Source organism: Zonotrichia albicollis, chromosome 18 (assembly GCF_047830755.1).
Source record: "Zonotrichia albicollis isolate bZonAlb1 chromosome 18, bZonAlb1.hap1, whole genome shotgun sequence".
Taxonomy (NCBI): domain Eukaryota; kingdom Metazoa; phylum Chordata; class Aves; order Passeriformes; family Passerellidae; genus Zonotrichia; species Zonotrichia albicollis.
In genome coordinates, this window is record NC_133836.1 from 307,198 (window position 1) to 325,285 (window position 18,088).

Below are 18,088 nucleotides of genomic sequence, written 5' to 3' on the forward strand. Positions count from 1 at the left end.
CCCTGCAATCTGAACTGTGGCAGATTCTGTGCCTCAGAAAATCCAGTTCAAAACTTCAGGAAGTTTAAGTGGGGATTAATCTGGCCACAAGTGTTGTACCGGCCTGCTGCAGAGATCTGAAATCTTGCCAGAATTTATACCTTGAATGGGCTTGTTATAATAATTTAAATTAAGATGAGATAATGTTTTGTACTCGCAGGTGGCGCAGAGGGAAAAAGAGAGCTGATCTTGTACCAAAGAAATGAAAATGAAATGTCAGTAAAATTAGTTAACTGCACAGCCTGAGCCAATGTGAGTGCTTCAGTGCATGTAAGACCTTGGGTTCTGAGGTAAAAGCAGGCTCAGGGATCCCAGTTTGTCTGCAGCTCTTGGCTCTCAGCAGCAGGCAGGATACGGCACCATCTACATTTAATCAGTCTGTTTTCTGACAGGAGTATTCCTCAGTATTTATAATTCTTTTGATTATATTTACAGCCAGAAATGCTCATTAAAAATAGCAGGTAATTATATAATTATTTTCTTATTTTCCTCTCGCTTTGCTATCTGAATTTAGCTATGACCCTGGATTTAGCTGCAGTCCTGAAGGTGAATATATGCTGGGTGCAGGCAATAGGGATCAGCTCAAGGGCTTCAATTCCTGCTCCACTTTCTGTCAGCCCCAAACCTATTTCTGTGAGCAGCCTCAGTTTTGGTGGTGTTTGCAAACCTTCCTGTGTGACAGCACACTGGCTCCACGCTTTATTCTCTATGTGGAGCCATTTGGAAGCTTCATTTTATGTGGAAATGGAGTTTGCTGCCTTGAACACAACTGCAATATTTTTCATCCCATTTTTAACCCCTTTTGAGTTGTCAGTTTGCAAGGAATTGTGAATTCAAGTCAGTTCTGCCTGAGGTGTTCCCCAGTTCCCAGGGTTTGTACTCTACCTCATGACAATAGTTTTACATGTGCTGTTTAGCCCTTCTTTCGTCCCTCTCATCTGATCTCCCATCAGCTCCGGGGGGAATTGGTTTTATCGTGTTCCAAACCTTCACTTTCGCACATCTAAAGCATCACTCTGTTCTGTTCTGAAATGCAGCACCTGGTTATGCTCATGCTGAGCAGAATGAAGTACCAGAGGCAAGGGCAGAGCAATTAGAGCTCTGAAGGATCTGCAGCAGTTGCTGTTTCCAGGAACAGCACTTCTGCAAGATGATGCTGTGATTACCTTGCCTTTGAAACTGCTGCAAACTCTTTCAACAACTTCCATGGGCGTTTGCCTCCAACGGAATGACTCCAGTTTAATTTAAATGTAAATGAAAAGTACATAGTTTAAAATGTTTAACAGGCACAGGAGGATTTTGCACAGAGCGCAATTGTTCACGTGCTGCGTTCTGTTGTGGTTATTATTCACTTATGGCACATCTAAAATCTTTAATCAGCTCCAGATGACTTTCTCCCTCCTTCTCCCATCCACATAGAGGGCCTTTAGAAAGACTTCCCAAGAGCTATGCCAGCTTGGCTTCTGCCAGATGCTCTGGTTTGCTAAATCCTGCTGCAAAGTGGCTTTCATGATTGCAGAGCAGAACTAATGCCTTCTGATACTTTCTTTGCAATGAGTAGAAAAACCCAGGCGCCAGTTCCTGCAGTAATTCTGGGTCCTGGCAGCTCTCCTCGGGAGTTCCTGCCTCTTTTCACTGCAGCAAACTGCAGGTTTGAAAAGAGGGACAACAGGGAGTCTCTAACTCCCAGCTTGCAGGCGTTTAGAGAGGCTGTTCTGAGGTCTGGAGCTCACAAGAAGAAGCCTTGTCCATACCTTCAAAGCCTTCAGGATGCTCTGCTTTCTGCAGAGAAATCCTTGGGAGTTCACTGTACTTGAACAGTCTTTCCTGCTGGTAATTTAGGTATTATTCCAGGCATTCCATTAGTTTCACTGTGGATTTTGATCTACCTTATGTCTATGTAGTCTCCAGTCTGTTCTTTTGTAATTAGAAAACATTATTTTTCTTAAAAAGGCACAAAAACAGGCTCAGGCCAATACATGTGTTGCACACACCTGTGGTACAGCAAGGCTCCCTGCCCTGGGGCTGAGGTATCCAGGTGTGTGAGCAGTGTGTGTGCACAGGGCAGTTCTGATATGATTTTATTTCCTGTGGGACAGCAACAATACTGGTATTGCAAAACAAGTTCTTCTTAACTGATTGAATTGCTGCAGGTTCTAGTTACAGGATCTTCCTACAGGCTTTTAACTTCATCTGCCCCCCAAAATTCCATTCTTTTATCACCTTCAGGCTTTGCCAGTCTGGAGTTTTCCTTATTACATACATCTGTTCAAAGTAATAAGTGTAGAAATTGCTTTTAATGCCATAACATTAAAAATAGATACAGTGAACCCTGCTGAAAGTCGCATTATTTTTAATTGTCTGACTTGCAGGGGATCAATAGCCTGGGAACCTGTGAGTAGTATGGACAATTCATTCTTCACACAGTTCAAGAGCTGTGGAGTTAATCCTGTATGTGGCAAGTTTGTCAAACTAACAGATGCTTCAGTTTTGCTCTGGCTGCTGCTGGGGATAAGTAAATAAAGAAGGGAAACCCACCCATCTGCCCAGGAACTGGCTCCGGCCTGGGCAGGCTGCAGCCACACAAGCAGGGGATGGTGGCTCTTACAGTGAGAGCTGTAAACCACATTTTGTTTGTTCTGTGTGTGCCAGTTCTGCTGAGTTCTGCACAGAGAGGCTGAACCCACATTTTCAGGGTCTGGCTGACACTCAGATCCCGTGCTGAGCACAAGAATGGCACTGACCAACAGACCCCTGTGCACCATGTGGCAGCAGGAGCTCCTAAGCAAGTGCACCCTCATTCACTGTGTGCTAGCAAAAGGTAGGGTTGAATTCACTCTGCAGAGCAACTGTGTGATAAATAATTGCAATCCTTTAGTTAGTCACTGTAAAGAAGCTCCATAAATAATTACTGATTTACTGACAGCAATTTAGTTGGCCTAAGAACCCAAGATTAATAACACACTCTGCTTGTTCTCTGGAATAATAGCTTAGGTGCCATTTCTAAACATTATATATCTTTATCTTGGACTCTGATAACTGTCAGCTAATCCTGACCAGAGGAGCTAAGAAAGTGCAGCTAAAATGGAGATTTCTTTCATCTCAATAAATCTCTTTCCCTTACTGCCTTTTTTTTCACCATAGTCAGGTTTCTAGTGAGGCAATCTTAATTTATTAGTTTAATCTGGGAAATTAGTTGCTGTAGGTTTTGGTTGTACAGATCAATGGACAATAAAAAACACTTTGACTTGAGTGAGATTTCTTTTCCTTTTGCAGGGATGCAAAGAGAATACTGAAATATTTTAGGCCATTATTGTTTCAGAGACTAAAATTCAAACACTAATGAAATATTTGCCAGAAATCTCTGCAATAGCTGTCTACAACTGTGTAAAGACATAACATATTAGAAGTTTAAATAAGTAACAACTGTTAGAAGTTCCCCTTTCCCCCAATATTATTACAAATTGTGTTTTAAAGAAAGAAAAATAGAATCATTTTTGAAAGTTTCTAGCTGATTTGGGAATCCAAGTCTCACCATTGGTGACATGGGACTGAAGCCACATAGCTGTACCTTCAAAAACATTTGTTGAAAGTAATTGGACCATAGCTGCTACTTGAACATTTTTTCTAGGTCTCATTTGCATTTGAGGAGTTAAGGATGTTTTAATGTCTGTGCCACCATGATTTAGACTTTAAGACCTGTTCAATGCCTTTTACTACTTGGCCTTGCAGCTGCCCAGTCATTTATGAGAGCAGGATTTAGCTGTTCAAATCCTTTAGACCTTGTGGTGATTAGTGCAATGGCATGAGAAAAATTAGAGCTGGCTACTTAAACATGGAGCTAAGTACTCAGCAACTTATTACAAAATGCTCCATAGGCCAGGCTTGAATTCAGGGCGAGCAAAAACCACAAAGGTGCTCAGGGTGTTATTGAACAGGGTCCAGTTGGTGTGCAGAGAAAGTGACCAAGTGCCCTCATCCTTGTGCAAATGGAGAATGATTGTGCAAGTGACGAATGGCTGTGCAAATGGAGAATGATTGTGCACATGAAGAATGACTGTGCAAATCATGAATGCAAATCATGAAATGCCATCAGAACGGTGCTGTGCTCCCCCAGGTGCCCCTGGAGCCCTGGGAGAGCCAAACCAGCCCAGGGATGCTCCTGCCTGCCTGGGATGGCACTGAGCAAACGAGCTGCTTGCTCTTTGCCTCCAGAACAAATAGAGTTGAGATTGTTCTTTTAACATTCGGATGTTTGCAGAGTTCTGCTTTTCCTCTGAAGGGCTCTGTGGGATTGGCAGGGCACCTTCACTTGGCTTTTTAAAGCCCAGGCTGCATCTCAGTACACTTGTGTTTGCAGGGTAACACAGAGTATTTACTTCTTTTCCCATTTCTTTAGTTTAAAACAGAGATGAAAATCAGTGACTTGTTTAATGGGTTGAAAAATCTCCACTGCTACTCTGACACTGGACTGCTGTGTACCTTGTGTTGTTTTAAGTCAGGGCATTTTCCCTAAGACATAATTTTCTTCATCATGGAATGCAGTATGAGGTAGAGTTGCACTTCAGAGACATACCTGGTTACAAAACATTCGGTTTTTTCACCTCACTGTTTCCATTTCTCCTGGAAATGTCCCTTATGTATTCATTAGAGAGAGGAGGGATCAGTGTGGCACAGATTTGGAATAAGATTCACACCAGGAGATGTGAAAAGACAATATTGAGATACAGAATGGAATTCTTTTCACACATTGTAGACAAATACTCTGAAGTATCTGTTTTTGATAAAACAGTATCTGTTTTTGATTTCCACAAATAGTTTTCTTCCTCTTACATTTCCATTCTGAAATTACATTTTGGTAAAAAAACCTTGTATTTTTTCTTTTCTGAAGTGAAATGGCATGTACAGTAAACTGCTGTCTTAAACAGTAATGACTTGCTCAGGACTCCTTGCTGGTAGCTAGTGAACCACAAATATATCCCAAGATGAACAATTTGAACAAAAAGTAGCACAACCTTTACTTGAACTCAGCAGCAAACTTTGATTGAAGAGGGTCTGTGTTTGTTCCCCAAGAACATTTGAGTGCTTGACCTAAGCACAGAAATAGGCAGGGAAGCGTGGGGGTGATTTATTCCAATATTTCTTCTGCCAGAAGCCAAGTTTGATACACATATTTCTAGTTCATCATGAGTTCTATCAAGGGAGGAAGCAGACCCAACAAGTGACTAAATATTTTCTATCTGGCACTATGCATAACCTATTGCAGTATTCCATTTTTGTCAGTCTTCAATATTCTTGTGGTTAATTACAGTTACTTGACTCATACAACTAAAAATTACATGGGAATGGCAAGCTGTGAACATTTGTGACAAGATTTCAGCAGACAGTCTGAGTACCAGTAGTTACTCTGAAGGAGTAAATAAATGTCAGTGTCTCAGTCAGCTCCAGAATAAGACCTGACAAAAACCCTACTGAAACGACTGGAAGTCTTCCAACAAATTGACTCCATTAGACTTCAAATTGGAGGGTTTGTCTACTAAAATGGGATGGTATTCACTTGTTTGTATTGTTTGTGGCATACTATTAATTATAATATTTTTATATTTGAATACTATCAATGATCATATTTATCCAAAATGTCTGTTGCCTTCTGGTGAGAGAGATCTTTCAATCCTGAAACTTCCTGTCCTGTAAACACTCAGTACCAAATTGTGACAGCCTGATGGCAACTTGTGCTTTTCTGCTTCACTCTGTTTAGCTGGAAGATTAGTGAGACAAGAAAATTAAAAGTGATGAAGATGTGAGGCAGCCAAAACAGCTCAGATTTTCAGATCATAAATGTTAAGGTATATTGACATACTAATATATACCTATGTGCATACAGACATCTCTAGAGTAGCAGGCTTGCATCTGACCCAGAATTTGACTTATAGCTGGGAAACAGGAGTTCAGCTGAAATAGACAACGGAGGTTACATTAACTCCATAAAAAATGTAGGGCCTGACTCAAAAATCCAGCATCTTTTAACAGAAGTCAAGTGGCTTTCTCATTTGTCTGGCCAGCTTCTATCAGGTTCATTACTCTCTCTTGATTAAATCTTTTCTAATGACTTCTGCCTGAATGAGAACAGAGAAATGGTAGCCAGCAATCACTGCTCAGACAGACTCTGACAGCAGAGTATATGACTCATTTCTGTTCAGCTGGATCTCTTTAATTCTTCCTAACTGGGAGGAAAAGGGTTCCATCAGCAACAGATATCCTAAGGGTGTAAAGTCTGGAGGAAACTTTTACTATGTTATAGCTGGCAGTAACTAGAAGACTGGAAAAATTGTTGCAGGTTTATCAGGTATACATAGAACAGTGAAAAAAGGAACCAATGTAGTAATGTTAAATATTTAAGTTGTTACAGCCCATTTGTCTCGCAGAATTTATTTATCTAGAGGAGAACAAAATGCAACTTTTGCCTCTTTGGTGTTTTTCTCTGATTGGAGTCTATGAACAGTTTGGTCTCACCTGAAAATGAGTGATGGGCACCTTTTGGCCTGAGCAGAGTGACTTACAGGACGAGTACCCTGGCAGGAGCAATAGGTACACAAGCTTTTGTGATGCAGTCAGACTTCCAGTCAAAGTTCTGGGCAAATGTTCATTGTAAGCAGAGGGTTCTGTTGTGTTGTAGCCCCAGCACTGGCATGGTGCTCAGGCCTGTACCTGGCCCTGCCCTGTGCTCGCCTCTGCAGCTCCAGGTGTCCCTGCTCCAGGCTGGACGCTGGATTTGGGTGCTGTGTGTCTGTGTCAGCATCACAGGACCCGAGGGATTCACCCTCCTCCAGGCAGCAATCCTTTGAGAGAGGGAAGGGAAGGGCAGCAGCTCCTGGAGTGAACCTGCGCTTACAGAAAATGGACCCTGCTGCCCTTCCCTCAGCCTGGCCTTCCAGGCAGGAGAGGGAAAATTATTCCTTTCTCCCCAGGCACCTTTCATTTCTTATTTTGCTCTTTTATCTACTTTTTCTCATGAGGCTGATCATAAATGTTGTCTTTTGTGACAGAGAACTGGGCTGCTCTGGGCAAGATAACAAACATATGCTCTTTCTGCCACTTCCCTTGTATAAAATAACTTTTCTTATTCTATTTGCTTTGCTGCCAGTTCTTATCTGGAATTTGGATCATAAACCAGGACTGTCTTTCTCCAGGACCACTAAATAATATAATGCCTGGTAAATTGTGAGCATTTCTTTTTTATTTTGTTCTGAATTTTATGATGTTTTAAAATAAACTTGGTAACTATTCATACCCTATAGAAAAGTCAGATACAAAAGCCCTTTATCTTCTTCATTCTGGCTGCTGTGTTGACTTGTTTTAAAGTGCTGTCTTTGCCTTCTTTATTGAAAATTGGCTTTCTCTGGTAAAACTGGTGTGGGTCAAGGTCCGATCCGAAGTTTACTGCTGTTAGTACCTTTTGCTGTCATCAAGAGTGTTATTTGTATTTACAATAATAATGAATAGCGTGTAAACACTGCACACAAAACTGCTCAGGAGAATACTTTTCACAGATTAGGGCAGGGTTTACGGTTCTGTCTTTAAATCTCCTGATATCTTCAATTGCTAAAGAGAAGTGGATTAATTTTTTGACTGAGATGCATCAGGGTTTAGTGCACTTCTCATCCAGTGGATCCATCAAGGACGCTCCTGCCCTGTTGTTGCTGTGGTGCTTGGAGCCCTGGAACTGAAATCCTGATTGGCTGAGGAGCACAGAGGACAGCAGGACAGCAGGACATCGGGACACCAGGACAGCAGGACAGCAGGACATTGGGACAGCAGGACATTGGGACAGCGGGTCAGCAGCACCCCAGGACACCAGGACAGGGAGGTCTGGGGGCAGCTGATCCCAGCTGGGGCAGGAGGAGCTGGCTGGGGCCATTCCCAGCTGCTCTTGTGGAGCTGTGTCAGAGGAGCCTTGGCACAGCCCCCAGGAAGGGCTCTTCCCTGCTCCAGAATGCCAATGGAATTATTCATCAGAAAATCCATTTTAAGTGCTGCCTCCAGTAGGGGTTTCCATGGAGACTGCTGACCTTGTAGGAACAGAAGCAGCCCCTGTCTGGGAATGGCTGTGCTGGGATGGGAACACAGCAGATCACAGCTGTGCCGGTCTCAGGCAGGCTTTATCCAGATGTGAGGGGTTTGGGATCAATTGTTTCCCTCTTCAGATAAATCCTTCATTTGCTGCACCCCTGAGGGTTGTGAGACAGCAGAGAAACTAAGGTGGGGAGCAGTGGCAAGAAGCATTGCAGCAAAGGGTGGGCAACAGGGCCTGGCCAATTTCCACAGAACTCTCTGGCCTGGAGTGCCAAAGGGTGAAATAACCTTAATTATGGCAGTAGATTCACCTGCCTGTGCCTGTGCCCACTGCATGGAGCTGGGAGCAGAGAATGGGCTCCCTGGAGGGGCAAATAATAATAATTATTACTTATTCTTAGAAATTCAAACTTGTTCTGTGTGCAGAGGAGAAATACCTTCTGTAGGAACTGGCATCTAAGAGCCCCCAAATCCCTCCCATGCCAAGTTAAGAGCACAAAAGTAAATAAAGCAGCCAGAGGTGGTGTTCAGCCAGCAGCTGCCATTCCAAACAGCCAGCCAGCCCAGGAGGAAGCTGGAGGCTCTCAGAACATGAGCCAGAAAGTGCATGGCAGGTCAGGGCCAGGAGCAGAGCCTCAGGAGGGCTGGGGGCAGTTCTGGATGCTGCAGAATTCAGCCAGAACAGCCCTCAGGTGGCCCCAGCCTGTAATTTAATTGATGCCAATTCACAGCAGCTCAGGATCTGCTTCCCAGTGCCTGGAGAGGAGGTTTTGAGAAGAGCTCTTTGCCAAGGATGGATTTCTGTACATGAGTGTTTAGAAATGAGCTGCTGACCCCCCGGGCTTTAGAGATAGCCACAAATCCTGTTTCTCACAGAACCTCAGTCCCCCAGCCAGGCACAGCAGCCCTGAGCCCATGTTACAGGAGAAAAGGAAAATGCAGATTGCAGAAAGGGACATTTACAGTATCTGAGGTAAGTTCTGGCAAGACCAGGTAAGAAAGGCCTGAGGAGTTAAATGAACTGAAAAGGTATTTATGGGAAGGGAAGTAATCAGCTTTACAGAATGTAGAGGGGAGCAAGACCTGCGAACATATTTGATTGCCAGGAACAGAGCCCAGCTGCCTTTCACATCCCAGACAAACACAATTTGAGTTGCAATTGCTTTCATTTTATAGAAGCCACCATCTGTAGGGAGAGAAAGCAGAAGGTCAAAGTGGAGGTAACATAACCTCTTCCCTGTGCCAGTCCCAAAAATTAATCCTGCAAAAGCAGCAACCTGTAGACCATGTAGGAGGCAATTGCCTGCATTTTGTGACATCTGTTCTAGCTTCACCTGAATAGATAATGCCAGATAGGTGAAACAGAGAACTTAGGGGAATGACTGCTCAAGTGATGAAAAAGAAAATTGTTCTTAAAGGATTGTGGGAGGCACCTAGTGGTGGTGATGCACTTAAAGAATGTTAATTGCCAAATAGATAACTGGAATTTGAGAGTTTGAAATGTGCTTGTTTTTAAAGGCCATGAAAGGTCAGCTCTGAGTTCTTCCTTTCTCCCTGGGAAGGTGCAATGTCTCACAAATTATAGTACACAGAAAGAAAGTAGATCTGAGCTGTTTTGTGCTTCCCAGTGTGCATTTCTTGTGGTGTCATTACCGAGGCTGTTATCTGAAAAAATAGCTCTATTAAATGAAAAGCTCTGATATGGAGAAGCAGATTATCTCTCTCTCCTTGTTAAATTACTGCACTGATGCACAGCCAGAAGGGACTGTTTTTTTCTTGCAGTTAGATGCTCACAGGACCAAACATTTTCCTAATGAGAAGGCATTATTAAGAGTTGCTGTGCACAAGGTTTTGTTGCTGGCCATTATGAGCTGTGGACAATGTAAGGCAGCAGGGAGGTGTTCAGGAGTTTGCAGACACGTGTGAGCTCTGCAGGTGGGTTCCAGGGGGGAAACCTCACTGCTGCCTGAGAGCAAAGCTGCTGCAGGAGAATGCCTTGTGCTTGCCTCAGGCTGTGTTAGAGCTGCCTCAGGCATGGCTGTGCTGCTGTGCCAGCACTGTGGGGACCTGGTGACAGCCCTGAGCCCTGCCCCAGCCCCACAGCAAAGCTGTGCCTGCAGTGAGGGCTGGGCTGCGGCCTCCTCCAGGCCTGGGCCGCGGCCTCCTCCAGGCCTGGGCCGCGGCCTCCTCCAGGCCTGGGCCGCCCGCTCCCTCCTGGCTCTAGGCTGAGGGTACTCTGAAAATAAAACTGATTTCAGAAGGTTGGTTGGTTGGAACTGCTGTGGATTCAAAGAGAAATTATTCATACAAGTGTGACGGTGGTCACAGGGTCTTAGGATGAGGGAAGAGACGTAAATTTGACTCCATGTTACAGAATGCTTGATTTATTATTTTATGATATATATTACATTAAAACTACACTAAAAGAATACAAGAAAAAGTTCTCAGAAGGCTAGCTAAGCTAAGAATAGAAAAGAGAGAATGAAAACAAAAGGCTGGGCCTTGATTGGCCATTAATTTTAAACATCTAAGATCGGCTAATCAAAAATCCACCTGATGCATTCCACAGCAGCAGATAACCATTGTTTACATTTTGTCTCTGAGGCCTCTCAGCTTCTCAGGAAGAAAAAATCTTAAGGGAAAGATTTTACATGAAAAGATGTCTGCAACATACAAGCGGCTTTTTTGAAGTCATGGCACAACTATTATCCTTTCTGTCCACTGAAATGCTCCTAAGTACTCCCCTGATTTTGGTTTTATTCCACATTTTCCTCCAGAATATTATGAGCATAAAATAAAGCTAGGGTTTAGCAATGGCAGTGCTGCTAATTGTGCTGCGGTTTTGGTGTGGTTTGTGTGTGTTTGTGTGTGTTTTGGTTTGGGGTTTTTTGTCTTGAACTGTTTTATGCTTTATTTTCTGTTTGTGAGTAGATATCAGCAGAACTTTAGCTTGGAGGATGCTTAAAGGGACACACTCAGTGCCCAAACAAGCCTGATTTTATTCAGTAACAACAGAAAATAACAGGAACAGGAGAAAAATTCAGTTTTGCCTTTGTTGTAGGTGAACGAGCAGCCCAAAGCAGCTCTGGGGAGCTCCCCTGAGCCAGCAGAGCTTCCATCAGAGCAGGGGTGGGTGGGTGAGGAGCCAGGGCAGAGCCCAGACATCCCCTGGGACTCAGTGATTGTGCCCTGTGTCAGCACCTGGGCAGAATGCTGATGTCAGTGGTGCAGTTAGTGCTGTTATCAGCCTTGACAAGATGAAATATGGCCTCTGAATTCCAACAACATATGGGATTATTGAGAAGGAAAATGGTGTGAACAAGGGCAATTATAGCAATAACTATCCATGACACACTACATGGAGCCAGCCAAGCATAACACAGATATAATGAAAATATTTTTAAAGGCAAACATGATGTAAGCCAGTGCCAAAATGATCTAATTTATTATTCTGTCATGAATGATAAATGTTAATAACCTCTGTGTTTCACAAAATAGCAAGAAGGCTTTCTTTTATGTATTACTTGCTACATGGTTTTAAAGGAGACAAAGAGAAGAAAGAGGATGAAAAACCTTTCTCATCTAAATTCTAATCTTTAATTTTTCAGCATATAATTGCTCCAGTTATTTTTGCACACCTCACCACACCTGCACACCTGTGCAGCACAGAGGAGGCAGCTGGCAGCCTGTTAATCACCACAGAACCAGCCCTGGCCTTGGGAAGGAGCTGCACCCTGTGAGGGAGCTCAGGAGATGGAGATGTGACGTTTCTGGGCTTGCATTCTCATTTTCAGATAAATGTAAGAGCAATAAAGCTTTCATACAAGAAGTATTATTTCAGAACCCATCCCTTCTGACCTGCTGTGGGCTGAAACAGTCCCAGAGCCAGAACTTCAGGCAGGGCCTGGCCCTGGCTCTGCACGGAATGCCAGAGGCTCTCTCTCTGCTGGGGAAGCTCAGTGCAGCTATTCTCTATAAAAAATACCAGGTATAAAGTTTAACAGAAATATTGCCTGCACATCAGCAGGTCTCTCACAGGATGTGTAATTGCTCTGATGGATAATTGCAACAATAGCACTGACAGGGAACCTTCATTGTTATGCTGTTGTTTACAGCTCGTGTCAAAAGAATCATTTTAATAAATACAAAGTCCTTTTAGGAAATTAAGATTTCTTCTTTATTTGAGGGAGAAAAAAACAACAAAACGAAATTATTTTACTAATTACTGGCAAAGTCATTCTTGCTACATTACCTATTTTTAAAACTCACATTTCATTCAATTAAGATTTCATACTGTTGACAAAATGATGCTGTCCAAAAAAAAATATTGTAATAGCTGCTATATACAAGCCCATAAATAAACTGCAAGATTTTCAAGCTTCAAGAGACTGAGGACAGAAAGAGATTGTTTAAAGATTCATTTGAGCATTTCTTATTCAGTACATTTGCTGCATTCAGTACCAAGAAAACTCTTTGAATCAAACAAAAAGAATGGATATCCATGGCAAGGGAACACATTTGTGCTTGGTGGGGATTTTCACCAGTTTATCAAAACCAGGAGAAGCCCCATCCCCGATGCTGTGTGAGAAATTCAGTGCTCCAAACCTCAGGGGCCAAGAACAAGAGAAAACTGCTTCATTTCCAGCCCCTGCAGCCAGGGAGGACCCAGGGACACAGGGGGTGACCAGGGCTCCCTCACCACACTGCCCTGTCCCATTCTAGAGTATAAAACCAAACACCTTTTCATGCCTGTCTTAGTTTTGGTGAACAATTTTAAACCAGAGCACACCTGGATGAAAACCTGATGTAGCCCTTTGTACCACTGCTGTGTCTCCTGTTTGGGGATTTTTCCAAATGGACACAGGGCGGTCACAAAATGACCAGTACAGCACAGGAGGAAATGCAGGTAATGAAAATTGTGCAGAGGGAAGTACTCTTAAAGATTAAAAAAAAAAAAAAAATCTTTTACATGTTGTCTGGTTCATTCACAGAACTTTGTACTATAACACAATGATTGGAAAATGATCAAGCAGGGTTTCAATCTGCATTTGTGGTCACAGTGTAAAACAACCAAAAGAAAACCAAAGAAACAAATCAAAACCAAAAGAACTCATATGGTCCAGTATAAAAATATGCTTAAATACATTGTCTGCACGCAACACAAACTCTGACCACTGTTATCACAGTACTCCTCTATTCCATCTCCTCTGTACATTCCAAGGGCTCTATCTACAGGGTCTTTTGGGGGAAAAAAATAATTTTCAGGCCAAGAAAAGCCCATATATTTGCACAGCTGTAAGACAGAGCAGTGCAGAAAAGGCTAGGAGAAAACCATACAGAAAAGCCAAAATAAAGACACTGCCATCTGCATATTTAGCTTTTACTGAGCCTCTGTTTGGAGTTAGCTGTCAACCACTGGAGTTATTTAGCACTAGGAAACATGAGATTAAAGCCCGTGGATTTAAATGTGTGATGTGCAGTTCTGCTGTGTTCCAGCTGCAGAAATCCAGCACAGACCTGGTGCAACTAAAATAATTTCTGTAGAATGTTCTGAGCTGTAAGCTTGGGTTGACTCTGGGCTTCCAGTTTGGGGATCACACCAACAGGTCTTGGCTGGGAAGGGGAAAAGGCAGGAAAGATTGGACCAAACTGACAGAGATAATTTTTTAGTGCAGGAAGGAAACAGGGACAAAACTTGGTTTGGATCAAACAGAAATTAAATGCATTGAGTTTTTCTAAACTTTAAATTCCATGTCTTTTGGATTAAACACCTGGCTAAATTCAGCCATAATTGGTGGGTTAAAGATCAATTTACTTTCATTTAACTTTTTGATAAATTTACTATGCAATAGAAAATTTCCACTCTGCACATTAGAGTGTAAATACCTTTTCTCTTGGAAACAAATAGCACATTCACTGGGACCAGGAATGGTCTGAGCTGCTGAATACACAAACATTTAATTAAGGTTAAAAAACCCCAGCATGAAACATCTTAGCAAGAGGCGAGGTTGAAGAGTTGCATATTTTCTGCCTGTTTGGGGTTTTTTTTGCATATTTTCCGCAGTACTTTGGCAGCCCAGGGGCTCAGGACAGTGAATTCCCTGCTGATGTCTGCGAGCAGGGCTAAGGCACAAGGGGACAGGAGCTGTGGCTGCAAAGCCACCCTGGGGAGGGCCTCACCTGGGGAATCCCTCTGGAGACCCTGGATGCTGAATAAACCCCAGAGCAGCCCCAGGGGCTGTGCCAGGGGTTAAACTCTGGTGCACAGCCAGGGTGGCCCTGCCCCGTGCTCCAAACACCACTCTAAAACCCACAAAACACTGCTCAGAATAAAAATTACAGTGTTTATTTCCTCCTTAAAGGTACTTCATAGCAGTACTAAAGCAGAAGCTGCTAAATGCTGAGCAGAGTCTGAAAGCACAAAAGAGACTGCAGAGCCCTGTTTAAAAGCTGTCTGCAGGAAACAATACACAGAGCTATTTGCAGGCTGGCTGCCTTCACAGTATATCAGTGTGTTACATCCTCGTGGCAGGAGTTCAGTGTCTCAAAACGACCAGAAAAAGGAGCAAGGTAAGTCACAGTGCCAGCTCTTGGCTCCTAGAGGCCACAGTGAGTTTGCAAAATGCATTCAACAGAGAGCTGTGGATTGCAGCCCCGAGCTGCAGGCAAAGCAGGGGAATAATTGAATAATTTGTATGGCAATACAGACACAGATCAGCAAGAGAGGTGCTGGGGGCTGCTCTAGGACCACCATAGCCAGTTTTGCCTCTGATGATAACATGGCAAAAGGAAGAGCTAAAATACTAACAGGCCACATCCAGGAGATTTACACCTCACAGGTGCTGTTCATGTGTTTATCAGCTTTGCTCATCCACACCCTCGTTGGGAGTGGGGAGCTGGAACCTGCTTCTCCCTCAGGTCCTGGCCTCCTTGTAGCATTTAGATAAACACCATAATACGTATTTGGAATCAACTTCACTTTGATAATTCTGCAACGTAAAAAATGTAAACAGAGAGAGCGCAGCAAATCTGGAATAGTCTCATTACAACATTACAATGGGAAGCATTTCATTTTAAAGCATAAAAACCCATCTTTTCAGAGGTATGTTGCTTTCCCTCAGTTCTGGGAGCTGGAATGATTCAGGGAGCAATAAGCCCTCCTTGCATACCTAGTGTTTTCATCATTGCTGACAAAACCATCCAGTGTATATTTGTGCTGGTCATTTTTACAGATATTGCTAATGGCCAAGTGCTAGAACGTGTTACAGTTCTGAAGGCAAGCAACGAGGGCTATTTACTCAACAAAACAACATGGCAATTCCCAATTCATTAGGCAGTGATTTAAACCCCAGTTTTGTGCTGTCACTGGCAGTGAGGAACAGCTGGTGGACACGGTGTGGAGGTCCTGATGTATGGCTTGGTTTTCTCTGAGGAGCTGCTGCTCCTGTCACACTGCTGATAAATCAATGCGGTTTGCTGAATTGCTGCTTTTATCCCAGGTGTTCAGCTTGGTGGGGGTTGTGCCTGGCCTGTTCCCACTCATCTGGAAAATAAAATAGTATAGAAAATCTATTTATTTATTTTGCCAAGCAACTCTTGCCTGGATGAAATAAAAGCTTGAAAGCATCTATTTACATTACAGTGTTGTCACAGGGTCTGGAGAGCATATGGCACAAAGGATTCTTAAACAGTTATTGCCGGGATCTGGGGTGATTGGCAACAATCACTTAATAATACCTATCACTTCAGATGTCTGGTTCCTTATAAAAACAAATGTCTTCTGTCTCAAGACAATCTAAGGAGAGCTGGAAAATGACATTCATGTGTTGGTTTAACAGTAAGAAAGCCCAACCAGAGAGCCACCATCATCAGAGCAATACACTGCCAAAATGCTGCCAAAATGCACAAGTCCATTGCAATTGGTGGGAATGGCCTTACTAACCATATCCAGAGCTCATAAAGCTGCTTGCTTTTATCCGATGGTTTCCCAGAAAGCAGAGTTTTGTCCTTTGCTTTCAAAACAGATATTACAGCTGCAACTTTGTGCTTGCTGGTTCCACCTGTCTGCACCTTGCATTAGGCTGGTACTAAAAACACCCATGGGCCTGCTCTGTTCTTTCCAACAGAATTTAATGGGAAACACTCTCAAGTACAGTAGGGGAAAAAAAGGAGCAATACTTACAATGTCTGAATTGAAGGGCTTCACATTGATGTTGCGTGTTGAACTACTGGTGAGGGACCAGACCTTGGTTTTGTGCTTAAAGGCAGCTCTAACCTTTGGCAAAAACAGTGAAAGCAGCTGAAAAAGCTGTGTTTGTTTTCACAGGTGCAGCCTGCAATCATTTCCCCTTTTTCCTCCCTCCACACAAATGTCACTGTGCTATTAAACAACAAACAATCCCCCCCTACACTTTTCTTTGTCTTTATGGACTTTTCCCTGGGACACTTTCACATTTCCTGACTGCACACAGAGCCCCAGGCTCTCCCTGGGCTGCACTGACAGGTCCAGGTGGCACCAGGACAGAGAGCAGCTGCCAGCCTGCTGCAGAATTGGTCATTGAAAGGTGCTGGATGGAACTCCCTGGAGATGGAGCAGTATTCTCCACTAAGTGAAAATCAGCTGCAGAAAGCAGATGGTGAGACAAGGAGGTGAGACTGGTCAAGGACTGAGGCTGGAAGTGACTGGTGTGGAGATCAAGGGCATCTTGGCTCATTCTCCTGTAATTCTTTACAATACCAGTGGATTTCTGTATGGAAATAAAGCCCTTTTTCACCCAGCCACTTCTACACCCAGTCCATAGATGTTTCTTTACAATATCGGGGTTTTACTTCCCAGAAAGAAATTCTCAAGAGTTCCTGCTGTTTAGCTAAAGGAGTATTTTAGATATGCACAGCCTGTGAAGGAGCCAGTAGGACCTGCTCTCCAAAAATAACAGCTCACATCAGCTGTGTGGTTTTTGAGGATAAAAATTCTGAAAACTTTCTGAATTTAATTTCTCATGAGGTTCCAGAAAAAACAAGCAATTCAAATATTTGTATTTGATCTAAAACATTTGAAACTTGAAGATTTCTAAGCCTGGGGGAGAATAAAATAAATAAATATTTTTCCTCCCTACCTTTAACCCGCTTGCTTAATTTTACTTGATTTCAATAAAGACCAAGAGATCCACAATCGGACCTGACTCTCCAAACTGATTTTGGCAGAAATCACATCAGTGAATGCTCTGGGCTGGAACAGGTTGGCACATATTAACAAATAATAATTTCTCTACAGAAGAGCTGGAGTGCTGCTGTTGCACAGAAGCAGCAGCAGGTTAAGGGCAGAGCTCCTCATGAGCATCCAGGACAAAACCAGTGCAGAGCCAAAGCTGCCAGGGTCTCCACTGGGCACTGCCCTGGCAGCTCTGCAAATGGCTCTCACAAAAACCATTTCTTTCAGCAGTACTTGTGGCTGGGCATTTTCTGCTATCTGCCACGGGAGGAGACGATGCTGCAAGCCAAATTTACATCAGCCTTGTCTTGGCTTTATCCCAGCTGTTCTAATGAAGCCTTAATGCAAAAAATGCCTCAGTCCCCTACGAACACCTGAACTTCCTGCCAAGAAAAATACCTGGAATATCTTCTTCCCAGTAGGGCTTCCCATTAAGGACTGCATGGGCAACATCCAGAAGTGTGTTTTGCTGAGAATGATATTTATTTTCCTCACTGGGGCTGCAGCTGTACCAGAGCCCCCAGCAGGGACTGCCAGGGCGAGTCCTGCTCCCATTCAATCCTCTCCCCACAGTGCAGTCCTGCCTGCTCAGCCCCACAGCTCCAGCACAGCTTCCTCCTGACTCTTCAGCTGCTCCTCTTATCTTGGTTCTGACTCTAATTAAATGCCAATTAAAACAAACGTCAAGCACAGGTAAAAATGCTGCAAGTCATGGAGCCAGAAGAGTCATGGACTAATTAAAAGAAAAAGGAAATCAGTGGCATA

General features: G+C 43.4%; 1 protein-coding gene and 1 long non-coding RNA gene across 4 annotated transcripts in view; one reads left to right on the forward strand and one right to left on the reverse strand.

Annotated features, from left to right (window-relative positions):
• Positions 1 to 8,876: 8,876 nt before the first annotated feature.
• Positions 8,877 to 12,704, forward strand: LOC141731141 (uncharacterized). The gene is made up of 2 exons (XR_012583069.1): positions 8,877 to 9,085; positions 11,721 to 12,704. It is a non-coding gene; the product is annotated as an uncharacterized LOC141731141 (long non-coding RNA).
• The window catches only part of ADGRD1 (adhesion G protein-coupled receptor D1), a 106,168-nt gene continuing 100,345 nt past the window's right edge, over positions 12,266 to 18,088 (reverse strand). For all 3 annotated transcript variants that reach the window (XM_074554263.1, XM_074554262.1, XM_074554264.1), the window contains 2 exons: positions 16,295 to 16,387; positions 12,266 to 15,655 (listed from right to left, as the gene is read on the reverse strand). In XM_074554263.1, coding sequence (XP_074410364.1) covers positions 15,560 to 15,655; positions 16,295 to 16,387 — 189 coding nt within the window. In that variant the 3' untranslated portion in view covers positions 12,266 to 15,559. The remainder of the gene's footprint in view (positions 15,656 to 16,294; positions 16,388 to 18,088) is intronic.